This window comes from Platalea leucorodia, assembly GCF_965183815.1.
Source record: "Platalea leucorodia genome assembly, chromosome: 4".
In the NCBI taxonomy this organism is placed as follows: domain Eukaryota; kingdom Metazoa; phylum Chordata; class Aves; order Pelecaniformes; family Threskiornithidae; genus Platalea; species Platalea leucorodia.
The window spans coordinates 26,585,229-26,606,991 of record NC_138826.1 but is presented as its reverse complement, the minus strand read 5'-3'; the positions used below and the strand labels follow the sequence as shown (position 1 = coordinate 26,606,991).

The window sequence follows — 21,763 nt, the reverse complement described above, 5'->3', positions numbered from 1 at the left end:
CTGTTTCTCTTTGTATAAAAAAAAAAAAAAAAAAAAAAAAAAAAATGAAATGCATTTTCCTGAGTTTGTAATGCACATAGAAACCAAAACAGCAATCCTGTTTCATTTGAATTATCAGACACCAAGCAAACACTGCTCTGCAGTTTCTAAAATTAACATTCTTGTATCTCATCAAGCACCATTGCATTGTGGTTTCTAGTCAATGATTTCATCACATCTGTTACCACCAAAATATCAAGTAATAATTATAAATTTGTAAAATAAATAGTTCATTGGCATAAAGTGATTATTAAAGGGGATGAATAATATTTTCTCCCAACAATAATAAATGTTCCGATTAAAAGATATTTCAATACTATGCTAAATTCCAACCCCAACTGATTGGGCACATTTTCTTCTCTGAAACTACCTTTGATAAGAAATGCATTACAAACTCATCAGTTTAGCTTCCTGTTAACAAAGAGACAGCAGCCGTCTGGATTATTCTAGATCCGCGGTGAAACTGCCACACTATGTATGCTCAAACTAAAGCTGTGCAAGTTTGACAAGGGGCAGATGAATCCAGGAGTTATTGTGCAGGGGTTTAAGTCTATGCGGCAGCTGACGGTTGAAATAATCATCTATACATCGCTCTGAGCTAGCTAGGGAAAGGTTGAAGCTGTATATTTTCAACATATCTAGCCTAATGGTTAATCTGTTGTCTTGTACAGGGGGTGCTGGGTGGAATCACAGCAATAGCTGACAGTTTGGAGGAATTGCTGTGGGTATTTTCAGTTGCCTGATTCACAAAGTAGTAGGTAGCAAAGTCTAAACAGGCTTGTCATTGAAAGAGGGAAGTCATGCTCACTGTCACTCCCATCAAAAGACCTGTGGTAGCCAAAAGCTCAATCAACATATTGATTATTTGCATTTAGTAATACAGAGCTGCAGCTTGTCTTCACCCACCACGTGACAGCTGAGCTTTATGGAAGACACGCCAGATTGCAGAACAGTGATTGCTCCTTTGGAGGTCGGCTGGGAAGATGCTTAGGAGAAAGAGAACAGTTAAGTTGGGGGCAGAAATAAAATACTTTTTCAAACCAAGATAGTTTAACTGTTAAAAACACTCTGTATACTTCTAGCGCAGGATCTGGCATATCTGCACAGTGACATGGCATTACTCACTACAGAGATTAAGGGGGTGCAGTATGAATTAGACTGAAACAAAAATGAAGTATCTGCAAGTGACAGCTCTGGCTGATGGCTGACTATGAAGGAAAACACTCTGCTAGTGTCTGGCGAAAAACAGTGCTGAAAGCCTAGCAGCTGATAGAGATGGGGGAGGAAAGGAGCAGTGGGTATCGGTGGTGGTTGTTTAGAATGTCTGGTTTTGGTCAGGATATTTTTTCTCCTTTAAAACACATTTTTATCTTCCCTTCTAGGCAAATCATACTGAAGCCAGTTTCAGCCATTTTGTTGAAAGCACTATACTGGTATTCTGCCTTGTTACATTTAAATTAAAGCTCAGCCTGGTTTTAAGTTATGGCAAGTGTATGATCACAAAGAATAAATAGAGATTGCCATAGGCATTAGATTAACTACACTGGTTGTTTTAAAAATGTTCAGGGAGTTGCAGATTGCATTTCAAATTATCTTCATTAAAATAAATAAAATGTATAGAAATAGAAACAGGCATGACTCCCTAATGCAGTCTGTAGGCGAGTGTGTATTCGTTGAGCTTGAAAGGGAGTTATTGAGGGTGGGGGGAAGGAATAGGAATGTATGCAGCTTGAAAATACCTTTGTCTATATATGTCTACAAATCGCATTAATATCTCACATTTTATAGACATTATTTTTTATGTGTCTAATGTTGACAGGTTTCTTGGGCATGTTCTGTACAGCATTTACCAAAAGCAGGTTGTATTCACCCAGGGTGCAATTAGGAAATACTACAGAAAACATGGAATTTCTTACTCTTACACTGATCTTATCCACTTCCTTGTTGTTTGCCATTCTCAAAAAGCTGTTCAAAATTTACTCTTAACATGACTAGTAAGTATCTCTCTTCTTAGTTAACAACAATAATGCCTTATGGATACATGATAAGTGTCCTGAGTGGTTCTAATGAACTTTGGCAGAATAAACAATGCAGGCGGCACACTCGTCCTGTGACCATTTGCATTGAAAATAAAGGCATATGTCATATTAGATAAGGAGAAACTAATCTAACTATGACTAGAAAATAGTTCTCTTTTATTAGATTCGCTGTTGCTAAACTCATCACATACTCGGAAGAGAACCCTTGTGGATTTGGAGGTTGTGGTTTAGCTTTGCACAGTGGTACAACAAATGACCCCAATCCAGACAGTTTAGTTGCCAAACCTAGTGAAGCAGTGGCAGTATGTAAGGATGTATTTAGTTCCATATAATTAACAGCAATCTTTGTTTCCCAAATACATTTTCTATGGAAATCAGCCCGCACAGTGGTGCAAGCACCCAATCAGATTTTTAAGAAATTATTAATGAAAACAAACTGCTTTTGCTGAACAACAGGATACTATAAAAAACATAAGTGTTTTAGGTTCTGCACATTATAGTATGTATCTGCAGAAGTGACGGTGTATTTCTCACCTAGTTGTACAATACTGCTTAATCTGAAAGCACAGTAATATCTTGTGTTCAAAATTGCACCTCTGTGCTTGCATATGTAGTTCCACATGTATCTTGACATGCTTGTGTCTGTGGCACAGTGTATATGTACATCTTGAAAGGCTATTTAGACTAAAAATTACCAGGTTTACTCTTCTAGGGTAAAAATATATATAATTGTATTAGAGGAATGGAGAAAAAGATAATTATCTCTACCAAAGATAGGCTATTCAGATATTGTACTGTAATCTTTGCTTTTCAAGACTGAGTAAAAACACATGAGTCATAAACTGTTGGAGTCAGAAAGAAACTTGTCCTATGAACAAGGTATTTCATAGTCATCCACTGTGGGGCTTCTTCCATTTTCATGTGAAGCAGCTGAGCTCGTCAGAGGCAGGAGGTTAGAGGTGATGGGATGAAACTGGTAGTTAGAACTTTTAAATCTGGAATAATTTGACAAAAAAAATGGCAATCCCCTCTGTTATCCCCATTGTTTAATGTTTTGCTTTTCAGGGTTAGTACCATATCCACACTGTTGGAAATAAGGGGAAGTATGATATGTTTTAAGCAGCTCAGTCTGCCTTCATGCTGAACAAGATCATGTGATGCTATTAAATATGATGCCAAGCTCAAGCTATTAAGCCATACCAAAAGACAAGGTATTTCAGTTCTGGCTCATGCTGTGCTACTGCAAGAACAAAATCTTGGGAAAGCTTGCTTATGTCTGCATGGAATATGCTATAAGACATACACTGTTACAGAAGTTTAGTGCTTAATAGTCAGGTCTGGTATCTGAAACCATCACTTACTGAACTCCAAAAGTGACTGTAAAAAGATTGTGATGTTTCTTAAACAAGTTGATTGGGGGGTGGATAAGCATTATTAATAGATTTTGGTCTTCTTCCATTGTATGTGAAGATACTTTGGTGCAGGCATGTAGGTTTATAAAGATTATTTCCGATATTACTGTCTGTAGTTTAAAAAGAGAACCAAATTGACGGATTTCAAAGTGGTCAAACACATGCTTGACCAGTGATTTGTGTAGGGAGATAGGTCTCTGCAGATATATTTTATCTTCTGAAAATTATTTCACTAGAGGATTATCAAAGATAGAAGTACAAGATTGGACAAAAACCCAGTAAGTCCGAGGTAAGATTGATAATTTTCAAATAGTGTATCCTATATGATACACAGCATTTTTTGTGGCAGTTTTGCTAGTCAAAGATATATGCTGTCCTCCAAGGATTTAAAATCTATGTGAACTTTCTTGAGTATGCATTATCGTTATACTTTAAATGTTGCTACTATTAGCAAAGAGCAGAATAACATTGAGAGTTAGGCTCTAGTTCTGTTTTCACTGATTTTTTTTTATCCACATTAGTCAGAGTAGTAGCAAGCCATCAATTCAGAGATCATTGAATGGGAATGGATACTTTGTCACCAAATAGTTGAACCTTGTTAAAAAGTACATTCAAATGACTCTTGTAATTCACATATAATCACCTTTTTTTGTGAGAGATTTTGTGCTTGAACACAAATGGCAAGCATGTAGATGCTATTTATGTATCTTTCCCATTACCAGATAGTGTTTCTAGCTGATGGTAAACTAGACAAAGATGCCAAAAAACATGCCGATCTCCTGAAACAATTTTGAGCTACAGTCTACTCAAAGTTCTCCTTGGAAACTTTAAGGCAATTGAAACATATGGAAATAATGCTGCAAAATTATCAGTCTGTAAACTACTCTCTACCTAATTTCCTCACCTCATAATACATAACAGAATATAAGATCTTAGTGTCTCAGTAATATACCTTCTTCTCTATAATATACTCATTCAGAATGAAACAAGCATTAGGAGAAGATCGTTACTGCATATTTTTACCAGAAAAACATTTTATTCTTGTCTTTTACGGAGGATGGCATTTGTTAGAGGCATTAATATGGGGGGGTTTGTTTAATTAGGTTTGATATATTAGAAATGGAAGACTAAGAATCACAGTTTCAAGCTAAATCCATATTTAGGAAATTAAATTGATTAGCTTTGTTTTCAGAGGTGCTACGTATGAGTTCCTGACATTTACAGCATTCAGCACTTTTGAATACCCAACAACTTTTACATAGGTTCCTAAATATCAGTTTAATTCCATAAGTATGCTTGCACAATTTTGAGTGTTGACCCTACTTTTTTCTATTATTCCTTATTTATTTTAATAGCAGCAGAGTGCTCTACCTCCCCTGTCATTTTCAGTAGATTCAAAGGAATAAACATCTTCCACAGCAAGTAAATCTCAAAGCCTTTATCAACATGTGGGAAATAAGCATTGCCTCAGACACACTTACCCTAGGATGGGATTATTGCTTAAAGATGGTAATATTGTGGAATAATCCTTTTATAAGTATTCTTTTATAAAAAGCCATTTTTAGGAAAAAAAAACTTAAGAAAGCTGCAGGTATTAACCTTTATTTCAGCTGTAGAAACTGATACTTTAAGCTTTAAAGTCTGTAATTCTACATAATATCAAAATTGATTCGTGCCTGTGGTTTGAAATAATTTTTAATACAAAGACATTAATTTAAATTTTTTCTTATTATTTAGAAGTAAAGAATGCAGCTAGATCAAGTTACCCAAAATGTTCGTATCAATTCAAGAATGCAACTACTAATGCATTGGTTGGTGCCAAGTCCACTGAAGGAATTCCGGAACCTGTTCCACTTGTTAATAACCGTAAAGGGAGCCTCTTCCTACCCAACAACCCCTCGCTGCTGCACCTTAACTTATTGGGTTCTGTTGAACAAGGAAAATCTACGTACTGTAGATTGCAAAGGGCACTCAGCTTGCCTGTAAAATACCGCTACCACTCCCAAAAGCCTGGGTTGAACCAAGATCTCCGTAGGTAGCCCCGTAGTTGGATGCATAAGGCAATACAGATTGGTTTGTGCATGGTTTTGCAGTCTGTTTTCAACGTGACTATGACATTACTAATGCTCTGTTAAGTGCTTACAGATGTGGGTTTCTCCAGATGTGGTGATTAATAAGTTAATCAAGATAGCTGGTCAACTAATGTTTCTGGGTGGTTTGTCCTTTACCTTTCATATGGTTTATTTGCTCTGAAGCATTTACATGCTGGTCAGAATGAGTCTACCAGCTATTCCAGTTTGTGTGATCTTCAGTAACATAGAAGTTATTTCAAATTCCAGCTATTTTTGGGGTCTACAGTGTCTGTAAACTGTTCTGCTAGTGACCTGGGAGAGGCAGTGAAGGAGACAGATTTATTTTAAAAATAGTAACAAAATAACAACGAAAAAAGTTATGAACTTGTCCACTGTTTCTGAAAGACATTCCCTTTATTTTGCTTAAAAAATGAAATGAGGATAAAAGTCAAGTAATATGTTGTTACAGATGTTCAGCTCCACATTACAGCTGTTAAAATTACCAGCACATCTTAAATCAATTCATGGAACATTGTCTGGAGGTTATGTCATTGAAATAATGAATTCTCTTTACTCAAGAATAAGCAAACATGTTAAAACATCAGTGTAACTTTAAATTAAACTCCAGCATAAACCAGAGCATCTGAAGCCTCATTAGACTTGCCTGACATTTTTCTAGCACTGAGTCTTCCTGAACTGCAAAACTGTTAGATTCTCTGCCTATTAGACAAGTAAGCACTGGGTTGTTACAACAGTACATTAAGTGTTATACTTAGGGATGTGAAAACAAGCTCTTGAATTTTATTAGAACTCAGAGGCTGGATTGAGTTCCAATTCTATAAAATTCTGTGTCCAATTCTTGAACTTATTTGCAATTTTCATGAAAGCTGGTAAAGGAAGTCTGCATAATATAATATGACTGTATTTTAATACAAATCCTGTAGCATAAAGACATCAAAAATACTAAAAATGAGGACACATTCTCAGTAACAAAAGCACTAGGTCAAACGTACAACATCAGAGTTGAGTTGTCATATATCACAGCCCATTATTCAAATTTGGTTGTCTTTCACAAGAACAAGCAAATTTAAGACTCCCTTTTAAATTAATGCAGACACAGGAACCATGAAACTAAAATGATATTTTATGGCTTTACTAAAAATTTTGCTAGATCCATTTCTTTAAATATGCAGGAAATTGATAAGAGTATCTGAAGGATAATAATTAAATATGTTTTATATCCTACTTGCTACTAAGAAGCCACTTGTGAGCTACCATTGCAACACTTTTGGGAACCAAGCCATACGTAATGGTGTCCATTATATACCGTTCACATATTTAAGCTTCATGGATTCCCTTCCCCCGTTCTTAAGGAGCTGCATTTTTAAACTGCAGGTGCCCTGTAAATTCTGTGCACAGATTTCATTGAAAAACAAGATCTTGTTTGGATGTGATAAATGATTAAGATAGATCACCTTTCATTGCTGCAATGAGAATAAATGGCTTCCTTGCTTAAGCAAGGCATCTCTTCAGCAACAAATTCAGATCCCTCAGAAGGCTTTGCTAACAGGTATTAACTAGTGAGCCTCGTTAACCTTGGACTTTCCAGGCAATTGGTGGCAGTAACAGTTTGAATATGACACGCACATATCAAAAGAGGGAGCTTATTTATTGTAGATGCAGTACAAAAAATAACTGCAGACTGCTAGAAATCTAGTTCTAGAAATGGTTTTCCTGGATGATTACTAGTAAGACATTGTTTTTTAATTGGACAGCAGGGTAGCATCACCTGGCAGCACTGGAGAACACAAATGTTGGACCATATAGTACAAAAGATCCTTACTGTACTAACTTTCAGTATTTGAAAGGATCAAACAAGCGCCTTATTAGCTAGCTGAAAACTTGGAAAAGTACTCTTTTTTAATAGTGCTTTCTATTGTTCATAGAAATATTTCTGGCTATAATATGATCTACAGTTGACTTGTGTTAATGATGTTAAGATTTTGCACATGGTCCTGATGGCTATATATCTTCCTTAAACTGTTAAAATAGTATAACAATACACTTCACTTATGGTGCAATACTAAATCTTTTGACAAACATTCTGTAACCCCATGGTAGTGGATTAAATTAAGTGAAATTTAGAATTTTTGCTACCAAGAGAGCAAAACATATCAGTTATAGCTGGTTTATGGAAGGAACATTTTGCATGGCTCTTGTTCCATTGATCTTTTAAGTGGTGGATTCATCAGATTGGAACTGAATATTTATATTCTATAAAGAACAAAGGAGCACAGTGTATATCTCGAAAGCAACCTATGGTCTGTGTGGAATAGCATGCGAATAACTTTTTGATAGACAAGTTTAAAACAAGACTAGGCCATTTCCAAGAGAGTGATTTGCAGAGGGTGTTCTGAAATACAAAAATGCTTGCACTTTGCTATAATCAGAAATAGAAAGATATTACTAACAAAATAATTATGTGCATATTCACTTCATGTTACAAATAGCTAAATACTGAAGTGATCTGGTTTAATCCAAACAAACTGTCACAGAAAGAAAATTTCAATTTGTATATTTTTGAGAATTTTCTATGGGCTTATTTATCTCTCAGCCAAACAAAGAATGGTACTTGACTGATTATTAATAAGCATTTCCACTATAGGACTCTGACTTGGAAAAAAAGAATAGTCAAATGCTAAGGAAATGGCATTGTCTTTGGGGATGCTGCCTGAGAAGAAAAGAAAGTTAAGTTAGTGAAATAAATCGTTATTAGACAGTCATTTCTCTGATCTAAGTATTACTTTTTACACCACTCTTCGGGCCATTTATCTTGGGGTTAGCTTTTTTTTTGGGGGGGGGGGGATGTTTCTTTTGCAGTGCTTTCTTTTGTTTTGATTCCTTTGATGTGTTAGGTGATGTCAGGTCATTTAAAAAGACAGCACATCTGTCTTTTCAGGTCCCAGTCCTTCGGTCTTGACCAAGGCAAAATGAAGTTCCATAACAGACTTGGGCAAACAGACAGACATGACAGGCAAGAATGAAGTCTGTAATAAAATAGTGTCAGAAGAGGGTTATAGCAGAAGGATATTGCTTAATTTCTTCCCAGATAAGGCTAGGGCACGTGACATACATCCAGGTGTTGTTGTTGTTCCTACGTAGCTCGTTGCAAATAGAATTTTTTTTCCAGCCTCTGCTTGTGCACTGCTAATGTGTATTAAGCTCTTTCAATATAGCTACTACTACTACTAATAATAATCTCTTTCCTTTTAGCTTTAAAGTAACAGCTTCCTAGGTATCAGTTATGTTATCTTCTAGTTCATTTTCCAGTTAACAATAGGATGGGAAAAAAAAGTGTATTTTATTGTATTAGAATAATTCAGCATTAGTGTGAATTGGAGAAAGCTGGCATAAGATAATTCCCTTTGATAACACATGTAAACCTTGTACGCAGATCATCAAGTGCAGTAACAATCTTGAAACAGTAAAGATGATGGTTAATTCTTATAGATGAGTTATTAGGAAGCTGCACTTTTTTAAGCAATATGTATTGTGACATAGGTTATCCAAGAGTAGTTTATGATTGGCAAAACCGTAAATGATTTTACATCTGGAGATTTATCTGTCATTGAAAATGCACCTCATCCTCATTAAAAGATTGCATAACACATGCATCCTCTGTTATACAGGTATTGTCTCCCCACTTCCATTCAACCTCATTCTGTTTACTCCTGTTAAAATGCCCTTTTGTGAGAAGGGTAGAGCGATGAGGTCTGACTTGTGCTGGAGATCTGTGCACAATGGCAGGCTGCGTTCACATTCCTGACTAACTGAATCATTGAACATCAAGGCATTGAATATTTTACATCTCTTCATGAAGACTCTGTTGTTTGGCATGTGAGGAGCAAGAACCAACTGGTGTCTAGTTCATTAGCAAAAGCAGGCTGGCAGCTGTTCTGTTGGTATTGCAAATAGTACTTCATCTTTCTGGGAATATAGCAGAGCACTAATTCTACTTTTCTGTAGTGCAGATTAACTGAAAATAACTCTAAGAATAACCCGAATGTGGTTCCCCGCCCCGTTTGTTTTTGAAGTATGAAACCAATTTGAACGCCCGTGTTCAAAACCCTGGTATTCTTCCCTGCTTCTCCTTCAAACCAATCTCTTTGACTAACATGTATTTGATTTTTATTATTGTTGGGCCTATGTTAGCAATGAAGTATCAGTGCGTGAATGGACATAGAGTGTGTGTTCTTTGCTACTTCACTTGTATTTCATATTGCACTTAGAGCAGTACGTAATCTCATGAGTTCCTTATATTTCCAGTTGAAGATGAGCAGCCGTCGACACTATCACCCAAAAAAAAGCAGCGAAACGGAGGCATGCGAAATTCACCCAACTCCTCACCCAAACTGATGAGGTAAGACTGTAAGAAACACATATCTTCATCTCCTTTCTTCCTTCCTTCCTCTTCTCCTCCCCCCACATCAAAAATAAGGGGAGGGGGTGGAAAAAAAGATTGTTAGATGGTTTCTGAAAGGCTGAAGTATTTATTCTGTCAGCTTGTCAGCAGTTAATGATAGAGCTGAAAAAAATTCTGTCATGAAAAACAGTTTGAAAAGCTGTTTGAAAAATACATAGGCTTTAAAGTCTTAGCTGTCACCCTGTCCTGTCCGTGTGTAGTTCTTAAACAGCAGTGGCACTAATGATAGCACTAACCAATCAGGGGAACTCATGTGGTTAGTTTGCCTCAGGCAATTCTCTTTTTGTTGGATTCCCTCTGAGTACTGTTTTCTGTACTTAAGGCCATATGTGAGATGTATCATCACAATCAAAAATGAACCTGAATATTACCTTCCTTTTATCCTGTCGATTGAAATCATATTTCTGTTAATTGATTTAGACTGATAAAAAAGTCTAATAATCTATGTACTTGCCAAAGCAAAGTTCAAAACTAATGCAGTTTTACTCAGGCTAAAAGCGCATTAATTATGAAATACAGGGATTTTTAAGAGGGTAGCATATACTCTAAAAGTGGGCGATGAAAACATCATCTTGTTAGTGATATTTTTCCCCTGTTGCTATGTGTACATTATTTTACACCTTTGTATAACTATGTAGTTTCCTTCCATAGGACAAATTACCTCTAAGAGATCTGTTAAAACTAGAACTGCAACATGGATTGGAATCTATTAAAATAATACGGTGTTTGCTTTCTGTCTCACTGTGCTTCACTTTTTGCCTGCTCAAGTAAGTCAGAACAGGATCAGATGGCAGACCTGGAGTTTTCTACAAGGAGGCCATTCCTGCTCTGGTTTGGCATATCTAAAGTAGCCAGGCTAGAACCTCAGTCCATAATTGTGTTCAGAACTAAATATCATAGCAGAGATTTTCCACTGCATATATATGCAGAAAAATGTAAACTTATTTACATATATAAACAGACACATTCATCCAGTTTGGGTGTATGTGTAGCAGTAACTGCTCTGCAGTCACAGAGGTTAAGTGAAAAAAAATAATATGAATATATAGTTGTTTCTGTATGGAAAATCATTTATGACTTTTATTGTTGACAATTATTTTGTTCCTTTAACAATTCTGGATACAGCTAGGTAATATTCCTGTTTGTATTTCAGATGGTAGACTGGAAATTTTCTTTGGCCAGTTACAAAAGTGCCCATATTTGTTTATTGTTATTGCAATATAGGGCATATTCAAGGACGTAACTTCTACAAGTTGTCTTCATCTCTGTTTAGACTACAGAACCAAAAGTGAGATTGATTCACAGAGGAAAATGCACCCAGCTGTGGCTGTTTTTTCCTATTGACCATCTATTTCTGTTAAATGTATCATTAAAAGTTCTCTGCCTTCCTGTTAGCTCAGCCTTGCCCATATGACACTGATTTACATGCTTGTTTACAGTTTATGAGGAAGAATAAAATGAACATACTGGCAAGCTTCTCATTTTTATGGTGCCAGTTGTCATGCTAGCCTCATTTTCAATTTACTTACCTTTGGACAGTCTTCTTATCTGGTACTAATAGTTTTAACCGCTTGAAGTTTTAAACGTGGAGCTTGCACCCCCTTCCCCCCCACCCCCAATCCTAATTTTGGGGAATAGAAAGAGAGGGGGAGAGAGAGGAAGAGCTGAAACATTTGGAGCTGAGCACACTGTCCCTGTTTGCTATGTAAAGTATGCCTCATTTCTTTGATCTTGAGTAATAATAATTCTGGGGAGTTATACTGTTTTCATATGCTTCAAAGCTGTGTCAAAGTTTTGCTGCTTAAGGGTACTTCTTTATTCTATTGGCTCTTGGGTACTGAGATGACAGGTCCTCTGTACTAGGTGCAGGCTTTTTCAAGTCATAGCCTTCAGCAAAACATCAAATTACCAAATACAGGGTAACATACTTCTACACAAATGCCTTTCCTGTAGATATATTATACCATATATATTAAATACTTTAGTGTTACATGGTACATTTTATGTGCAATAGAAAGTGATGGTTTGAGGTAGCCTTAGGGGTACTTTTTTCCACAAGCAGAAAAAGCTAGTGTATACCGTATCAAGTATGGTTTTTACAGGACTTTCTGCCCGAAGGCCTTTGTAAATAAGTAATGATCAACAGATTGGCTGTGGGTTTTTGAAAAGCATGCCTGTGTCAGTTTGCATGATGGGGGAAGATTTTCAAAGTGGAGCCTGCTTTCATTGCCTGCTGAAGAGGGACTGAGGGAGAGTAGTCATTCTGAGCCTGAGCTGTCTGCTCAGTAGCACATCAGAATTGCTAAATACAGGTCGAGCAGCGAGTGGAGAACTTGCCAGGCTTCCAAATCCAGACATTGTTTTCTTCCTCTTCTCCCTTGCTGCTAAATTTATTCACCAGCCCTGTGTTGGCACCCTCAGCCTCTCCTCAGACCCAACCGTCTGTTTGTCTTACCCTTTATCTACACTGACTTAACTTAGATTCAAGGTGCTAAATAAGAGAAAGTGGGTTGAAACAGAAGAGAACTGTTAAGCTTTGTGTGTAATGGCCAAATGCTTTTCTCCTTTCCGATAAACAAAGGTGGGCTGTATTATCTGCTGTTTTGTATCCTTGTAAATTACCTGAAGTGACAGGTACTTGCTTTCCTGCCCAGAAATCTTTAGTGTATGTCAGCTAAAGGTACACAACAAGTAAATCAGCTAAAGCACTGTCATGTCTGTAGCTGATATTTATCTTTGCAATATTTTTCTTAAATTTACTTTAAAAGCTCCTTTTCAAAGCCAAGTTTACCCCTTTCCCTCCCACAGAAACAGCTGGCTACTTTGCAGACTTTTCCTCAGCTGTAGTCCTGGTTCTAGAGGGGGCCTGGAGGACAAGGAGTCTGGAGCATGTAAAGAAGAACTATGTGAAAAGTTCATTTATAAATTGTAATCAGAGTTGTGACTTTAGAATCACTTTCTGAGCAGCCCTACAGTTAAGATAATGTTGAAAATGCTGTGTAGATTTTAGATTTCCACAGTGGCTGGGGCAAATCAGGGAAGAGGGTATTATGCCATGATATAAAACTTTATGACTTCTGCTATCACTGGAGTAGAACAGAGGACAGAAGCTATATCATAGGGATTCCCTGGGACATTATGACAAGAGGTCTGACAGATGCTTATTTAGGCCTGGTCAGAAAGCGGGAATTTTTGAGATTTACTCACACATCAGAAGAAAGCTATATTACTGAATATGACTGAAGACATCTTTTCAATGTCATCTTTTTAATGTTATTGTCTCTAAATGCCGATAAATTACTAACTGAAATAAATAGATGGTAGGCATACAAATGTTCTTTGTATACATCAAAAATGGTCTAGATTCACATTTAGAAAGTCACTGTTCTAACTGAATCCTGGATCACATCAAATGACCTGAGTAGAATCACACTGATGCAATACTGGAAGAATCTAATCAATCAGAAACAAATCCTTCAAATTCCAACTATAGCTACAAATGCAAATTAACTAGAAAAATACTCTGCATTGTCATGGTTATTTCTATCTGTTTTACATCAACAGAGGTCTGTCCCATTAAACCCACAAGAACATGGGTATTATTTAAAAATAACTTAAACTCCAACAGGAAAAAACAAATACTTCTCCTGTGGAGAAGGAAATCCTGTTACAAAAAAAAGTAAAATTAAAATAGGAAGTGGAAGGAAAAGGAAGGAAAGCTGTGAGTAGCAGAGTAATCACATATCAGGTCTTTTTCTTCATGACACGGCGAAGAAAAGTAGAACCATTTGATGCCTCTGGTGTCATGCAGTGATATCAAGTCACCTGTTCATCATCTCGTAGTCAAAGGTTTTGATGCATGTTATTGATGAACAGCCACGTTAAATATGAGGAGGCTGTGTCGCCTGAATATCGAATAGTAAAGCTAGTTTTTTAAAAAAATGTGTCATTTTGGATTCCAGAATGACCAGTAAAAATGTGAAAAGCCCTGGATATGAATCAAAAAAGCCACTTAAAAGGATTGTGGCTGGGGCTCAAGTCTGCACTTAATGCTTTGGTAGCTGCTACTGCATGAGTGGAATATACTGACTTGAAGGAAATGTCAGCCCAGCTGAGTCAAACTACCTCTTAATGCAAGAACAAATAGCATATGACAGGGCCCAAGGGGCCTGAAGAGCAAACAAATAGTTTGTCCCTGTCCACTCTGAATGTAGTGGTGTAGTTGACATAGGCCTCTAGACAAGTAGCATACTCAGCAAAGGGTCATTATCATTAGTGTCCCTGATCACATAAGAATCAGAGGCATCAGAGGACGTTGGGTTTTCAGTGTGTTGCCAAGGAGAATTTCATAAGCCTGGGGATTTTTCCTGATCAAGGGTCTAAAATAATTCCCAACGAAACCATAAAACTTGCTCAGAGAATATCAAGACCCAGCTAAGTGACACGGGAAAAAGTGAGCTTTCGGCGTATGTTTCTGGAAACCTAATGAGATTATTTGTCTGAAGTTGAGGGGGAAACCTCCTGTCTTTTTTCCTGAAGTTGGATATAATATTCTAAGTATATGAGCAATGGCTGTGCACATTTATCTCCTAATCCGCCCACCCAGCTACATACACTCAAATGTACACACACATTTCTGCTAGTGCCACTCAGGATGAATTTGGATTGCTCCTGCCATTGTAGTGCCCTTCCATGAACTGAAACTGTGAGCTTTCTTGCAGGAACTAAGAAAAGTCATGGGAGGTCTTAGAGGGGAACATTTCTTAAGCAAAAACTGCTCAATTGAATAAGTTCAATCTGATAATTTTCCATGACTCCCCTAAACCAGGCATGAAAGTAAGGTTTAAAGAGGTGAAAGCTCACTGATTAGCCATAATAATGGTTTATATTTATGTCCCTCAGCCTTGGAGATTTCCATCATGTACTCTAGAATTTACATCCTTTGTTAAGGATTTACAAGGCTAACTTTATGCAGTGCTAATATGCAATGATAACTAAGCTGCAACACAGCAGGTATTTAATAGCACATTTCACTTGCTGATTCTGTTTTACAAGTTCACTACAACCAACATGAGCAGCAAGAGTAGCTCAGTAATCACTATGCTATCTCAGACCTGTTTTTAACAAGGTTATAGAATGAAAAGGTTTGAATGATAGAGGGTAGTATATGTTAGCACTCTGACTGTTGCTACCGTTGGTAGTTGTGCTATAAACTATGGCAATAAGAAGAGTATCAGACTTTTTTCTTAAGAGTACTGTGAAATCTTACACAAGTGTTTTTGAGATGAGAGTTCAGCATCAGGAAAGAAAAGGAGAATTTTCCAGCAGAAAAGAATCAACAGGCTTGTTTATAAAGTTCAGGGTAACAGAAGATCCACTCAGATCAAGGCAATGGAAAGAAAAAACTTTTTAGCTTTAAACTGGGTTTAAAGAAAATAACATATTCTTATAAACTATGACTTGCGAAAGTGGTAGCTTTTATCATAAGGTATAAAGGCTACACACTTCATTTAAGTGGCAAAAAACACTCCTATATTTCATGATGCCACTTAACTGTGGGTTTATTTTTTTACAAATGAAAAATTATTTTTTCAGGTACATTCTCCTGCCCCTCAAAGATTGCTAGTTCTGCAGCTTGAGTAAATATAAATGGGAAATATTAAACCCGGAAGATATGTTGGCTGTGTGCCTTGTCTCCCCCTCATTAAATTGCTCATATAAAAGTCTAAAAGTTAACTATTTTGTTACTTTTCTGTGTGAGAGGATTCATACTTCAGAAGCATATTCTGTTCATGTCCTGCAGTATCAGGATACTTTAATGAGCAAGATTCTTACAGTAAACAGCTCTATATCAGTGTCCTTAGTAGTCTTGATAAATTAACGTGAACTCTTCAGTAAGGCTTCTGAGGATAAAAAAAAACTTCAGCGACATCTGGGCAGAGAGAGAGGGAAGGAAGGAGAATTGTTAGTATTCTTAGCACTGTAATTCAGCCCATAAGCTTGCACAGAGCACTAGGTACCAACCACTGTATTACTGTATTAGATATATTCTTCTTTGTAGATTTAGGGAAAAAGTTATACAGTGTGAGATTGTAGCCAATATTAGGATAGCTTCTGAATATGACAATGAAAGCGTTTAACAGTAAACTGCAGGTTTTCTTTCTCTTGTCGCACTGGGTTTTCTTCTCTAAAGCCCCGTGCATCTGGGCACTGAATCCTTACAAATTTCATTGCTGATTAACCTGGGAAAGAAAAGATCAGTAAGAGAGTGTCATTAGTGTAACGCACATAGGCAACAAATTCTCATTACAACTTAATGCCATCCACACAGACTGCAGAGGGTCACAGGGAATGGCTAATGGTAGCCGACAAATGTTGGGTGTATTAGTCACAAAACATTTGCTGAATTCCATCAGAATGTCGTGACAACCTTCACAGCTAGTCCCAGCGAGGTGCCGGAGTCAGTGGAGTTTGCCTGTGACAAGCCGTCACTCTGTCTTGGTTGAGCTTTATAGTACCAGTCAAAGCAGTCAGAGAAGATTGAAGTGACAGAGGCCCACTGAGTAAATAGTGAAACATGCAGCACATCATGAAATATTCAGCCAGGGTGTAAAAGCTCTAAATGCTTTTTCAATTATTAGCACCTGCACTGGCTGCAAACATCTAACACTAACAGCATGTTAATTGCCACAATTTGTTAGGGTAGTTGCAGGAGAAATTTCAAAGGCATGAGACATTCTCTAGTGTGTCTTCAGTTCCTATCTTACCTTCAGCAAAGCCACTTCTTCCTCCTAAAATTAAGTATGTGTGTGCATACACTCACAAACATGCATCCACATCCAAAGTCAGGTAGGAAAACTCAAAATTCCTGGCCCACACACAAGGTGAGTTTCAAGATCCTGAATCTCGAGCAGTAGACTGCTAAACATCTTTTTGTGGGCAAAATGCAGATATAGGATATCTACCTGAGTAAGGCATAATTGCAGGCTTTAACAAACACAGGTTAAAGAGGAGTTGTGTTGTTCCTAAGGGGGTTTTGCCATTGATTTTATATAAGGAGAATTTTATTGTAGTCAAAAAAGTAGTCAAGACATTGTTTTACTGATGTGCAAAGACTAATAGATTACAGTTTATTTTCAAAAAATACCAGAGTCCCTACTGGTTATAGAGTATTCTCGTTCCCAGTGCTCAACATATGGAGCAATTCCACTGCAGATCAATGAGAACATATTGCTTTAATGATGAAAATTGCAAGAAGGTTAAGACAAAGGTGACAGAATCCAAGGATATGCTAAACAACAGTCATTTAATGAGGCAGCTAGTTGGCTTTGAATGGTCTTTTCAGTTCTGTCCATCCCCAGTCATTACTAAGAAGGTCCGGACTCAAAAATTCCAAGTAAACAAGTTTGCAGTAGTTATAAATGTGTGCTAGGAAAGCAGTGCTCTTTAAAATGTAATGTTGACTTCCTCACAATAGGTTTGCTGGAAGTGGGATTTATGGTTTTGCTTTAGGCTGTTGTCTTCCAGGCAGGCTTTTTGGGGTTGCAGCTGTAGCATGGCATTTAGCATCATTTTCAAATTTAATTGATCATAAGTGGCATTATATGCTTTTCTAAACCTTGAAAAAATGGTATTTTGCTCTTCATTATAAGTCACGCGTATGTAATATCTGCCATAAGAACCAGAGAAGCTATTTTTAAACTGGGGTTATGGATGAGGGAAAATTAACTTTTGCTCCTTTTCTCCCGTGCATGCTATACACACCTGTCTTTTCCTAGCTGGAATGACCAAATGCTTTGGTCACTGCAAGCCATAAAAGCCAACATCTCAATTAAAACAAACACTATGGATTTTTATTGGTAGAAGGTGGTTTTCTTCATATAATTTGAATTTTTCAAGCAGATGACTTTACAGCCCCGGAGAACACAGTAACTGCAGCACTAATACAAGCATTTCCACAGTAACCTGCCAATGTGACTCAAGCATGGCTTGACAGGGCCATCTTCAAGGGGGAGGGGGGCAGAGAGGCTCTAGAAACATTCAGTCCATGATTTGGCTCTAAGGGCAACAACTGTAACGCTTTGTATAATATGAATTTTAATGGGAAGAGGGTGTCCAAACCCCTTAGGCAGATTTGACAGCCTTGGCCTCTGTGTGTCTGTCTTAATTAATTTTTAGTATTTGCAAACCAGGTTTAGATCATCAGATTAACGAGACTGTGTATGTCCAAAGTAGTAGTACTTTTTTATTACTGTATTACTTCATAAAATGACCATGGTTTTTTTTTAAAGAAAAAAAAGTTCAAAGATCAATTCAGTTTTAAAGTGCATAAGCCAGCGTATCTTCTAATATTTGAGGACAAAGTTGGACCTTAGTATTAAACAGTTTTCAACCTCCATAGACATCTTCAGGGATCGCTTTACTGAGAATGAAAAATCATTGACCAAAGAGAGATTAAAATAATAGCTTAGCCCAGAAGAATTAAATTCAAGAAACACACTTATATGTAAAAAAACACAGATTGTGAAACACAGAGCATGGCTAGTCTTATTACGGTTTCCTTCTCAGGTGATAATGCATTCTCCTAGAATAAAAGTAGTACAATAGTATCTATTAGAATACTTTCTTATTGGGTGACCTATCCTGTTTGTTTCTTTTAAGGCTTCCACCTGCTGTACTCCAAGCAGTGAAGCAGAGGATCCAAGCACTTTATCATATTACAAATAAGTGCAAGTATTGATTAAAAAAAAAAAAAAAAAAAATCACAATTTGTTACCTAAAACTTCAGTAGGGAGTTATATCTGATGATTCTTCGCCCCTTCCATAGCACACTTCTGTTTAAACCTAAGATAACTAGAAAATATAGCATTGAGCTAAAATTCTAATAAATCTTTGGCACAAGCTGCTTTGAATATTCCCTTTTAGGATGACAGGCCCTTACCCAAAAGAGAACTCTGCTAGGCTTTAAGCACACACATATTTAAAATTGCCTCAGACTTCAAGGAAGTTGACCATAATTTGATGTCACATATCTGTTATCACCTGCTTTGTTTTAAGATTCCTTTCAATTTGCATCATTTCTGTGACTGGGTTTAGAGTATTGCTAAATATGCACTTGTGTGAAAGCTTCAAATGATCTATTTAGTTTTAAATCTCAGAGCAGAAAAGAAACAATGATTAGAAAATCAGAATGTGGCATTTTTTACAAATTGATTTATTATAGTTTCTCTGGTGAAGGGAAAGGGAAAAGGAAAATTCCTTCCTATGTGCATCTAATTTCTGAAAGAAAAAGGAGGCGATCTGATCAGTGAACTTTGCTTTTGTTTCAGTGCTGTGCTACAAAAGGCTGGTGGAGAAATGTCTTTTGAAAGTTTAGGGGGAAAAAAAAAACAAAACCGAAAGAAAAACTTTTCTCAGTGGAAGCTCCCAAAGATTCCTAACCTTTTGGCAAAATTTCTTATTCTGAAACACATAGCCAACACATTCCATCAGAAAAAATAGCTAGGACAGAGTACCACTAAATGCTGTCTAAACATTAGTACAACCTTCAAATGGAATCGTATCCATGCTTGCAGACCTTACTGGACTACATGCAACTATGAGCAGCAAGGAACACCCTGTGAACAGCATCACAGTTAGCTGCCAGCCAAAACTACCACGGCTGCAGCTCGCTGATGAATGGAGTGTGAGAATGCAGTCTAGATTATTTTTCTAGAAATTAAAAAAAAAAAAGAACAACAAAACCCTTTGGTACAGCTTTTGCACCAAGAAGTCACCTCTGCTTCCCACAGAAGAGGGAGCACACTTACACCAGGCCTTTCATTACTAAACCTGGAGTCGGGTCAGAGACTCCAGGTGGTCCCCTAGAGACTCCTCTGCGGCCAGGGGGTTGATAGTGAAATGCACTGAACTGTATCTCTGTTGGGTGAATGTAAAAAACTTTGAAAACATAGTGTTTCTTTTTCCAGATGAGTCTGACTTAGGCCTTTGCCATGTAGTGCATTGCTTTTCTTAAAGCATCAAAAGATTCTGGTTTAAATGGAACATTGTATTAATAATTTCTCAAGTACTTTTAAATCACTTTCTATAGAGTTGACCCTGTTTGAGTGAAATGAATGAGAATTTTCCACTGATTTCAATGGATATATAATCAGTGGCTATAAAATTATGCAAATTAATCACCCTGATGGAATTAGAGATTATACCTTTCTTAGGCATGCAAGCGTAACTCTTTTAAGCATGGTAACTTATTGTACTATGTTGAGGCTAAATGAACCTATATCATACACAGTGAAGTCTGCTTTAGTAGACGATGCAGCAGAGGTTCTTACCACAGTCTGCTGGCTCATGTGCTTTAAAAGCAGTGAACTTTCCAGTTTTGAGAGTTCAGCCAATATGGGCATTTCTTTAACAGGCTTCAAAAGGGAAACTGCTTTAAAATTTGGCTGCCTGTCTCAGAGTACTTAGCATATTCCTGCACTTCAAATAATTTCTTTTTTGAAATGTTACAATTCTGTATCAGGATATTTCAAATACTCATGACAAAAACCTTAAGTAAAGACTGGTTTTGCAAGACAAAGCTCTATTCCCTCCTTGAATTTAAGATTTTAGGGTCAGTTTACCCTGTGCCTTGTAAACGCAGTCCTCCTTCTAAGGCTATTGTATAATGCATTCACTTAGGGGTCCTCACTAGATTCTGAGAGTGTTGGAGTCACTTAGTACTTGGCTTAATGTTTGGTTTTAGCATATAAGTTAAAGAACTGTATGTGTCTGTGCTTAGGTGTAACTATATTGCTGGAGAGCAAGTTTATTAAAATGTCTTTTATTTGCTTCTCCTTTGAGAAGCCTTGTGCTTTAAAATCTTGCTGCAAAAACACTTAGAAGGTTATCACAGGTATAGTTGTTTGAGAGAATGGACATTGTTGTTTGGTATTAAAATCATGTATTCCAGATGTGGGCATTTGTTAGTCAGTCTGCTCTAAAATGACATACTGTTGAATCTTTAAAGGGCTTCAGTTTGGGAAAGCAAAATATGATTGGGCAAATTGCTAAAATATTTAAAGTGCAGCCTGTTAAAGCTTTTACTGCGAAGAGCATCACGTCAGAAATTGTATGTGGTAAAAGCAAGTAATTGGCTTTCCATACTTTTGCCAGTCAGTCAGCATGGGGCTCTGTTCCTATCCCTTCTACTTCATTGCAGATGCTAATCGCAACTCCGGTATTTATTTTTGAGGGGTGGGACTGGAAAGAAAAAAACTTTTATGGATGTGATGGTGTCAGAAAGCCCTCTTTAAAATTAAATGGTTATTGGTGTAGAAAGAGTAGCGAAAATCTTTGAAACTGCACCCAAAATATTAAAACTAACTTTTTTTTCTTTTCAGCTTTTGTGTAAAAGTGCCCGCATTAAAAGCATGTTAAAGTGTAAATACATTTCATTTTTTACTTTTATCCCTCTTTGTACACAGCTCTTGGGATGTCTTACCATCCATAATTCATAATATTTTCCACTTATGTTGTCCTCAACTTGTTTTTCCCCAGGCATGACCCCTTGTTAATTCCTGGCAATGAGCAGATTGACAATATGGATGCCAATGTGAAAAAATATGACTCTACAGGGATGTTTCATTGGTGTCCAGCCAAGGACATTGAAAAGGTCATTTTGGTAGGTATTGATGATAAATTGTGTTTGAAAAGAGGTTATTTGAACCATAGAACTGA

The 21,763-nt window shown here is 37.0% G+C and overlaps 1 protein-coding gene across 2 annotated transcripts in view; it reads left to right on the top strand.

Moving 5' to 3' along the window:
* KCNMA1 (potassium calcium-activated channel subfamily M alpha 1) overlaps positions 1–21,763 on the top strand; it is a 516,744-nt gene that overhangs the window by 446,497 nt on the left and 48,484 nt on the right. For both annotated transcript variants that reach the window (XM_082310136.1, XM_082310135.1), the window contains 2 exons: positions 9,889–9,982; positions 21,584–21,707. In XM_082310136.1, the coding sequence (XP_082166262.1) occupies positions 9,889–9,982; positions 21,584–21,707 (218 nt within the window). The remainder of the gene's footprint in view (positions 1–9,888; positions 9,983–21,583; positions 21,708–21,763) is intronic.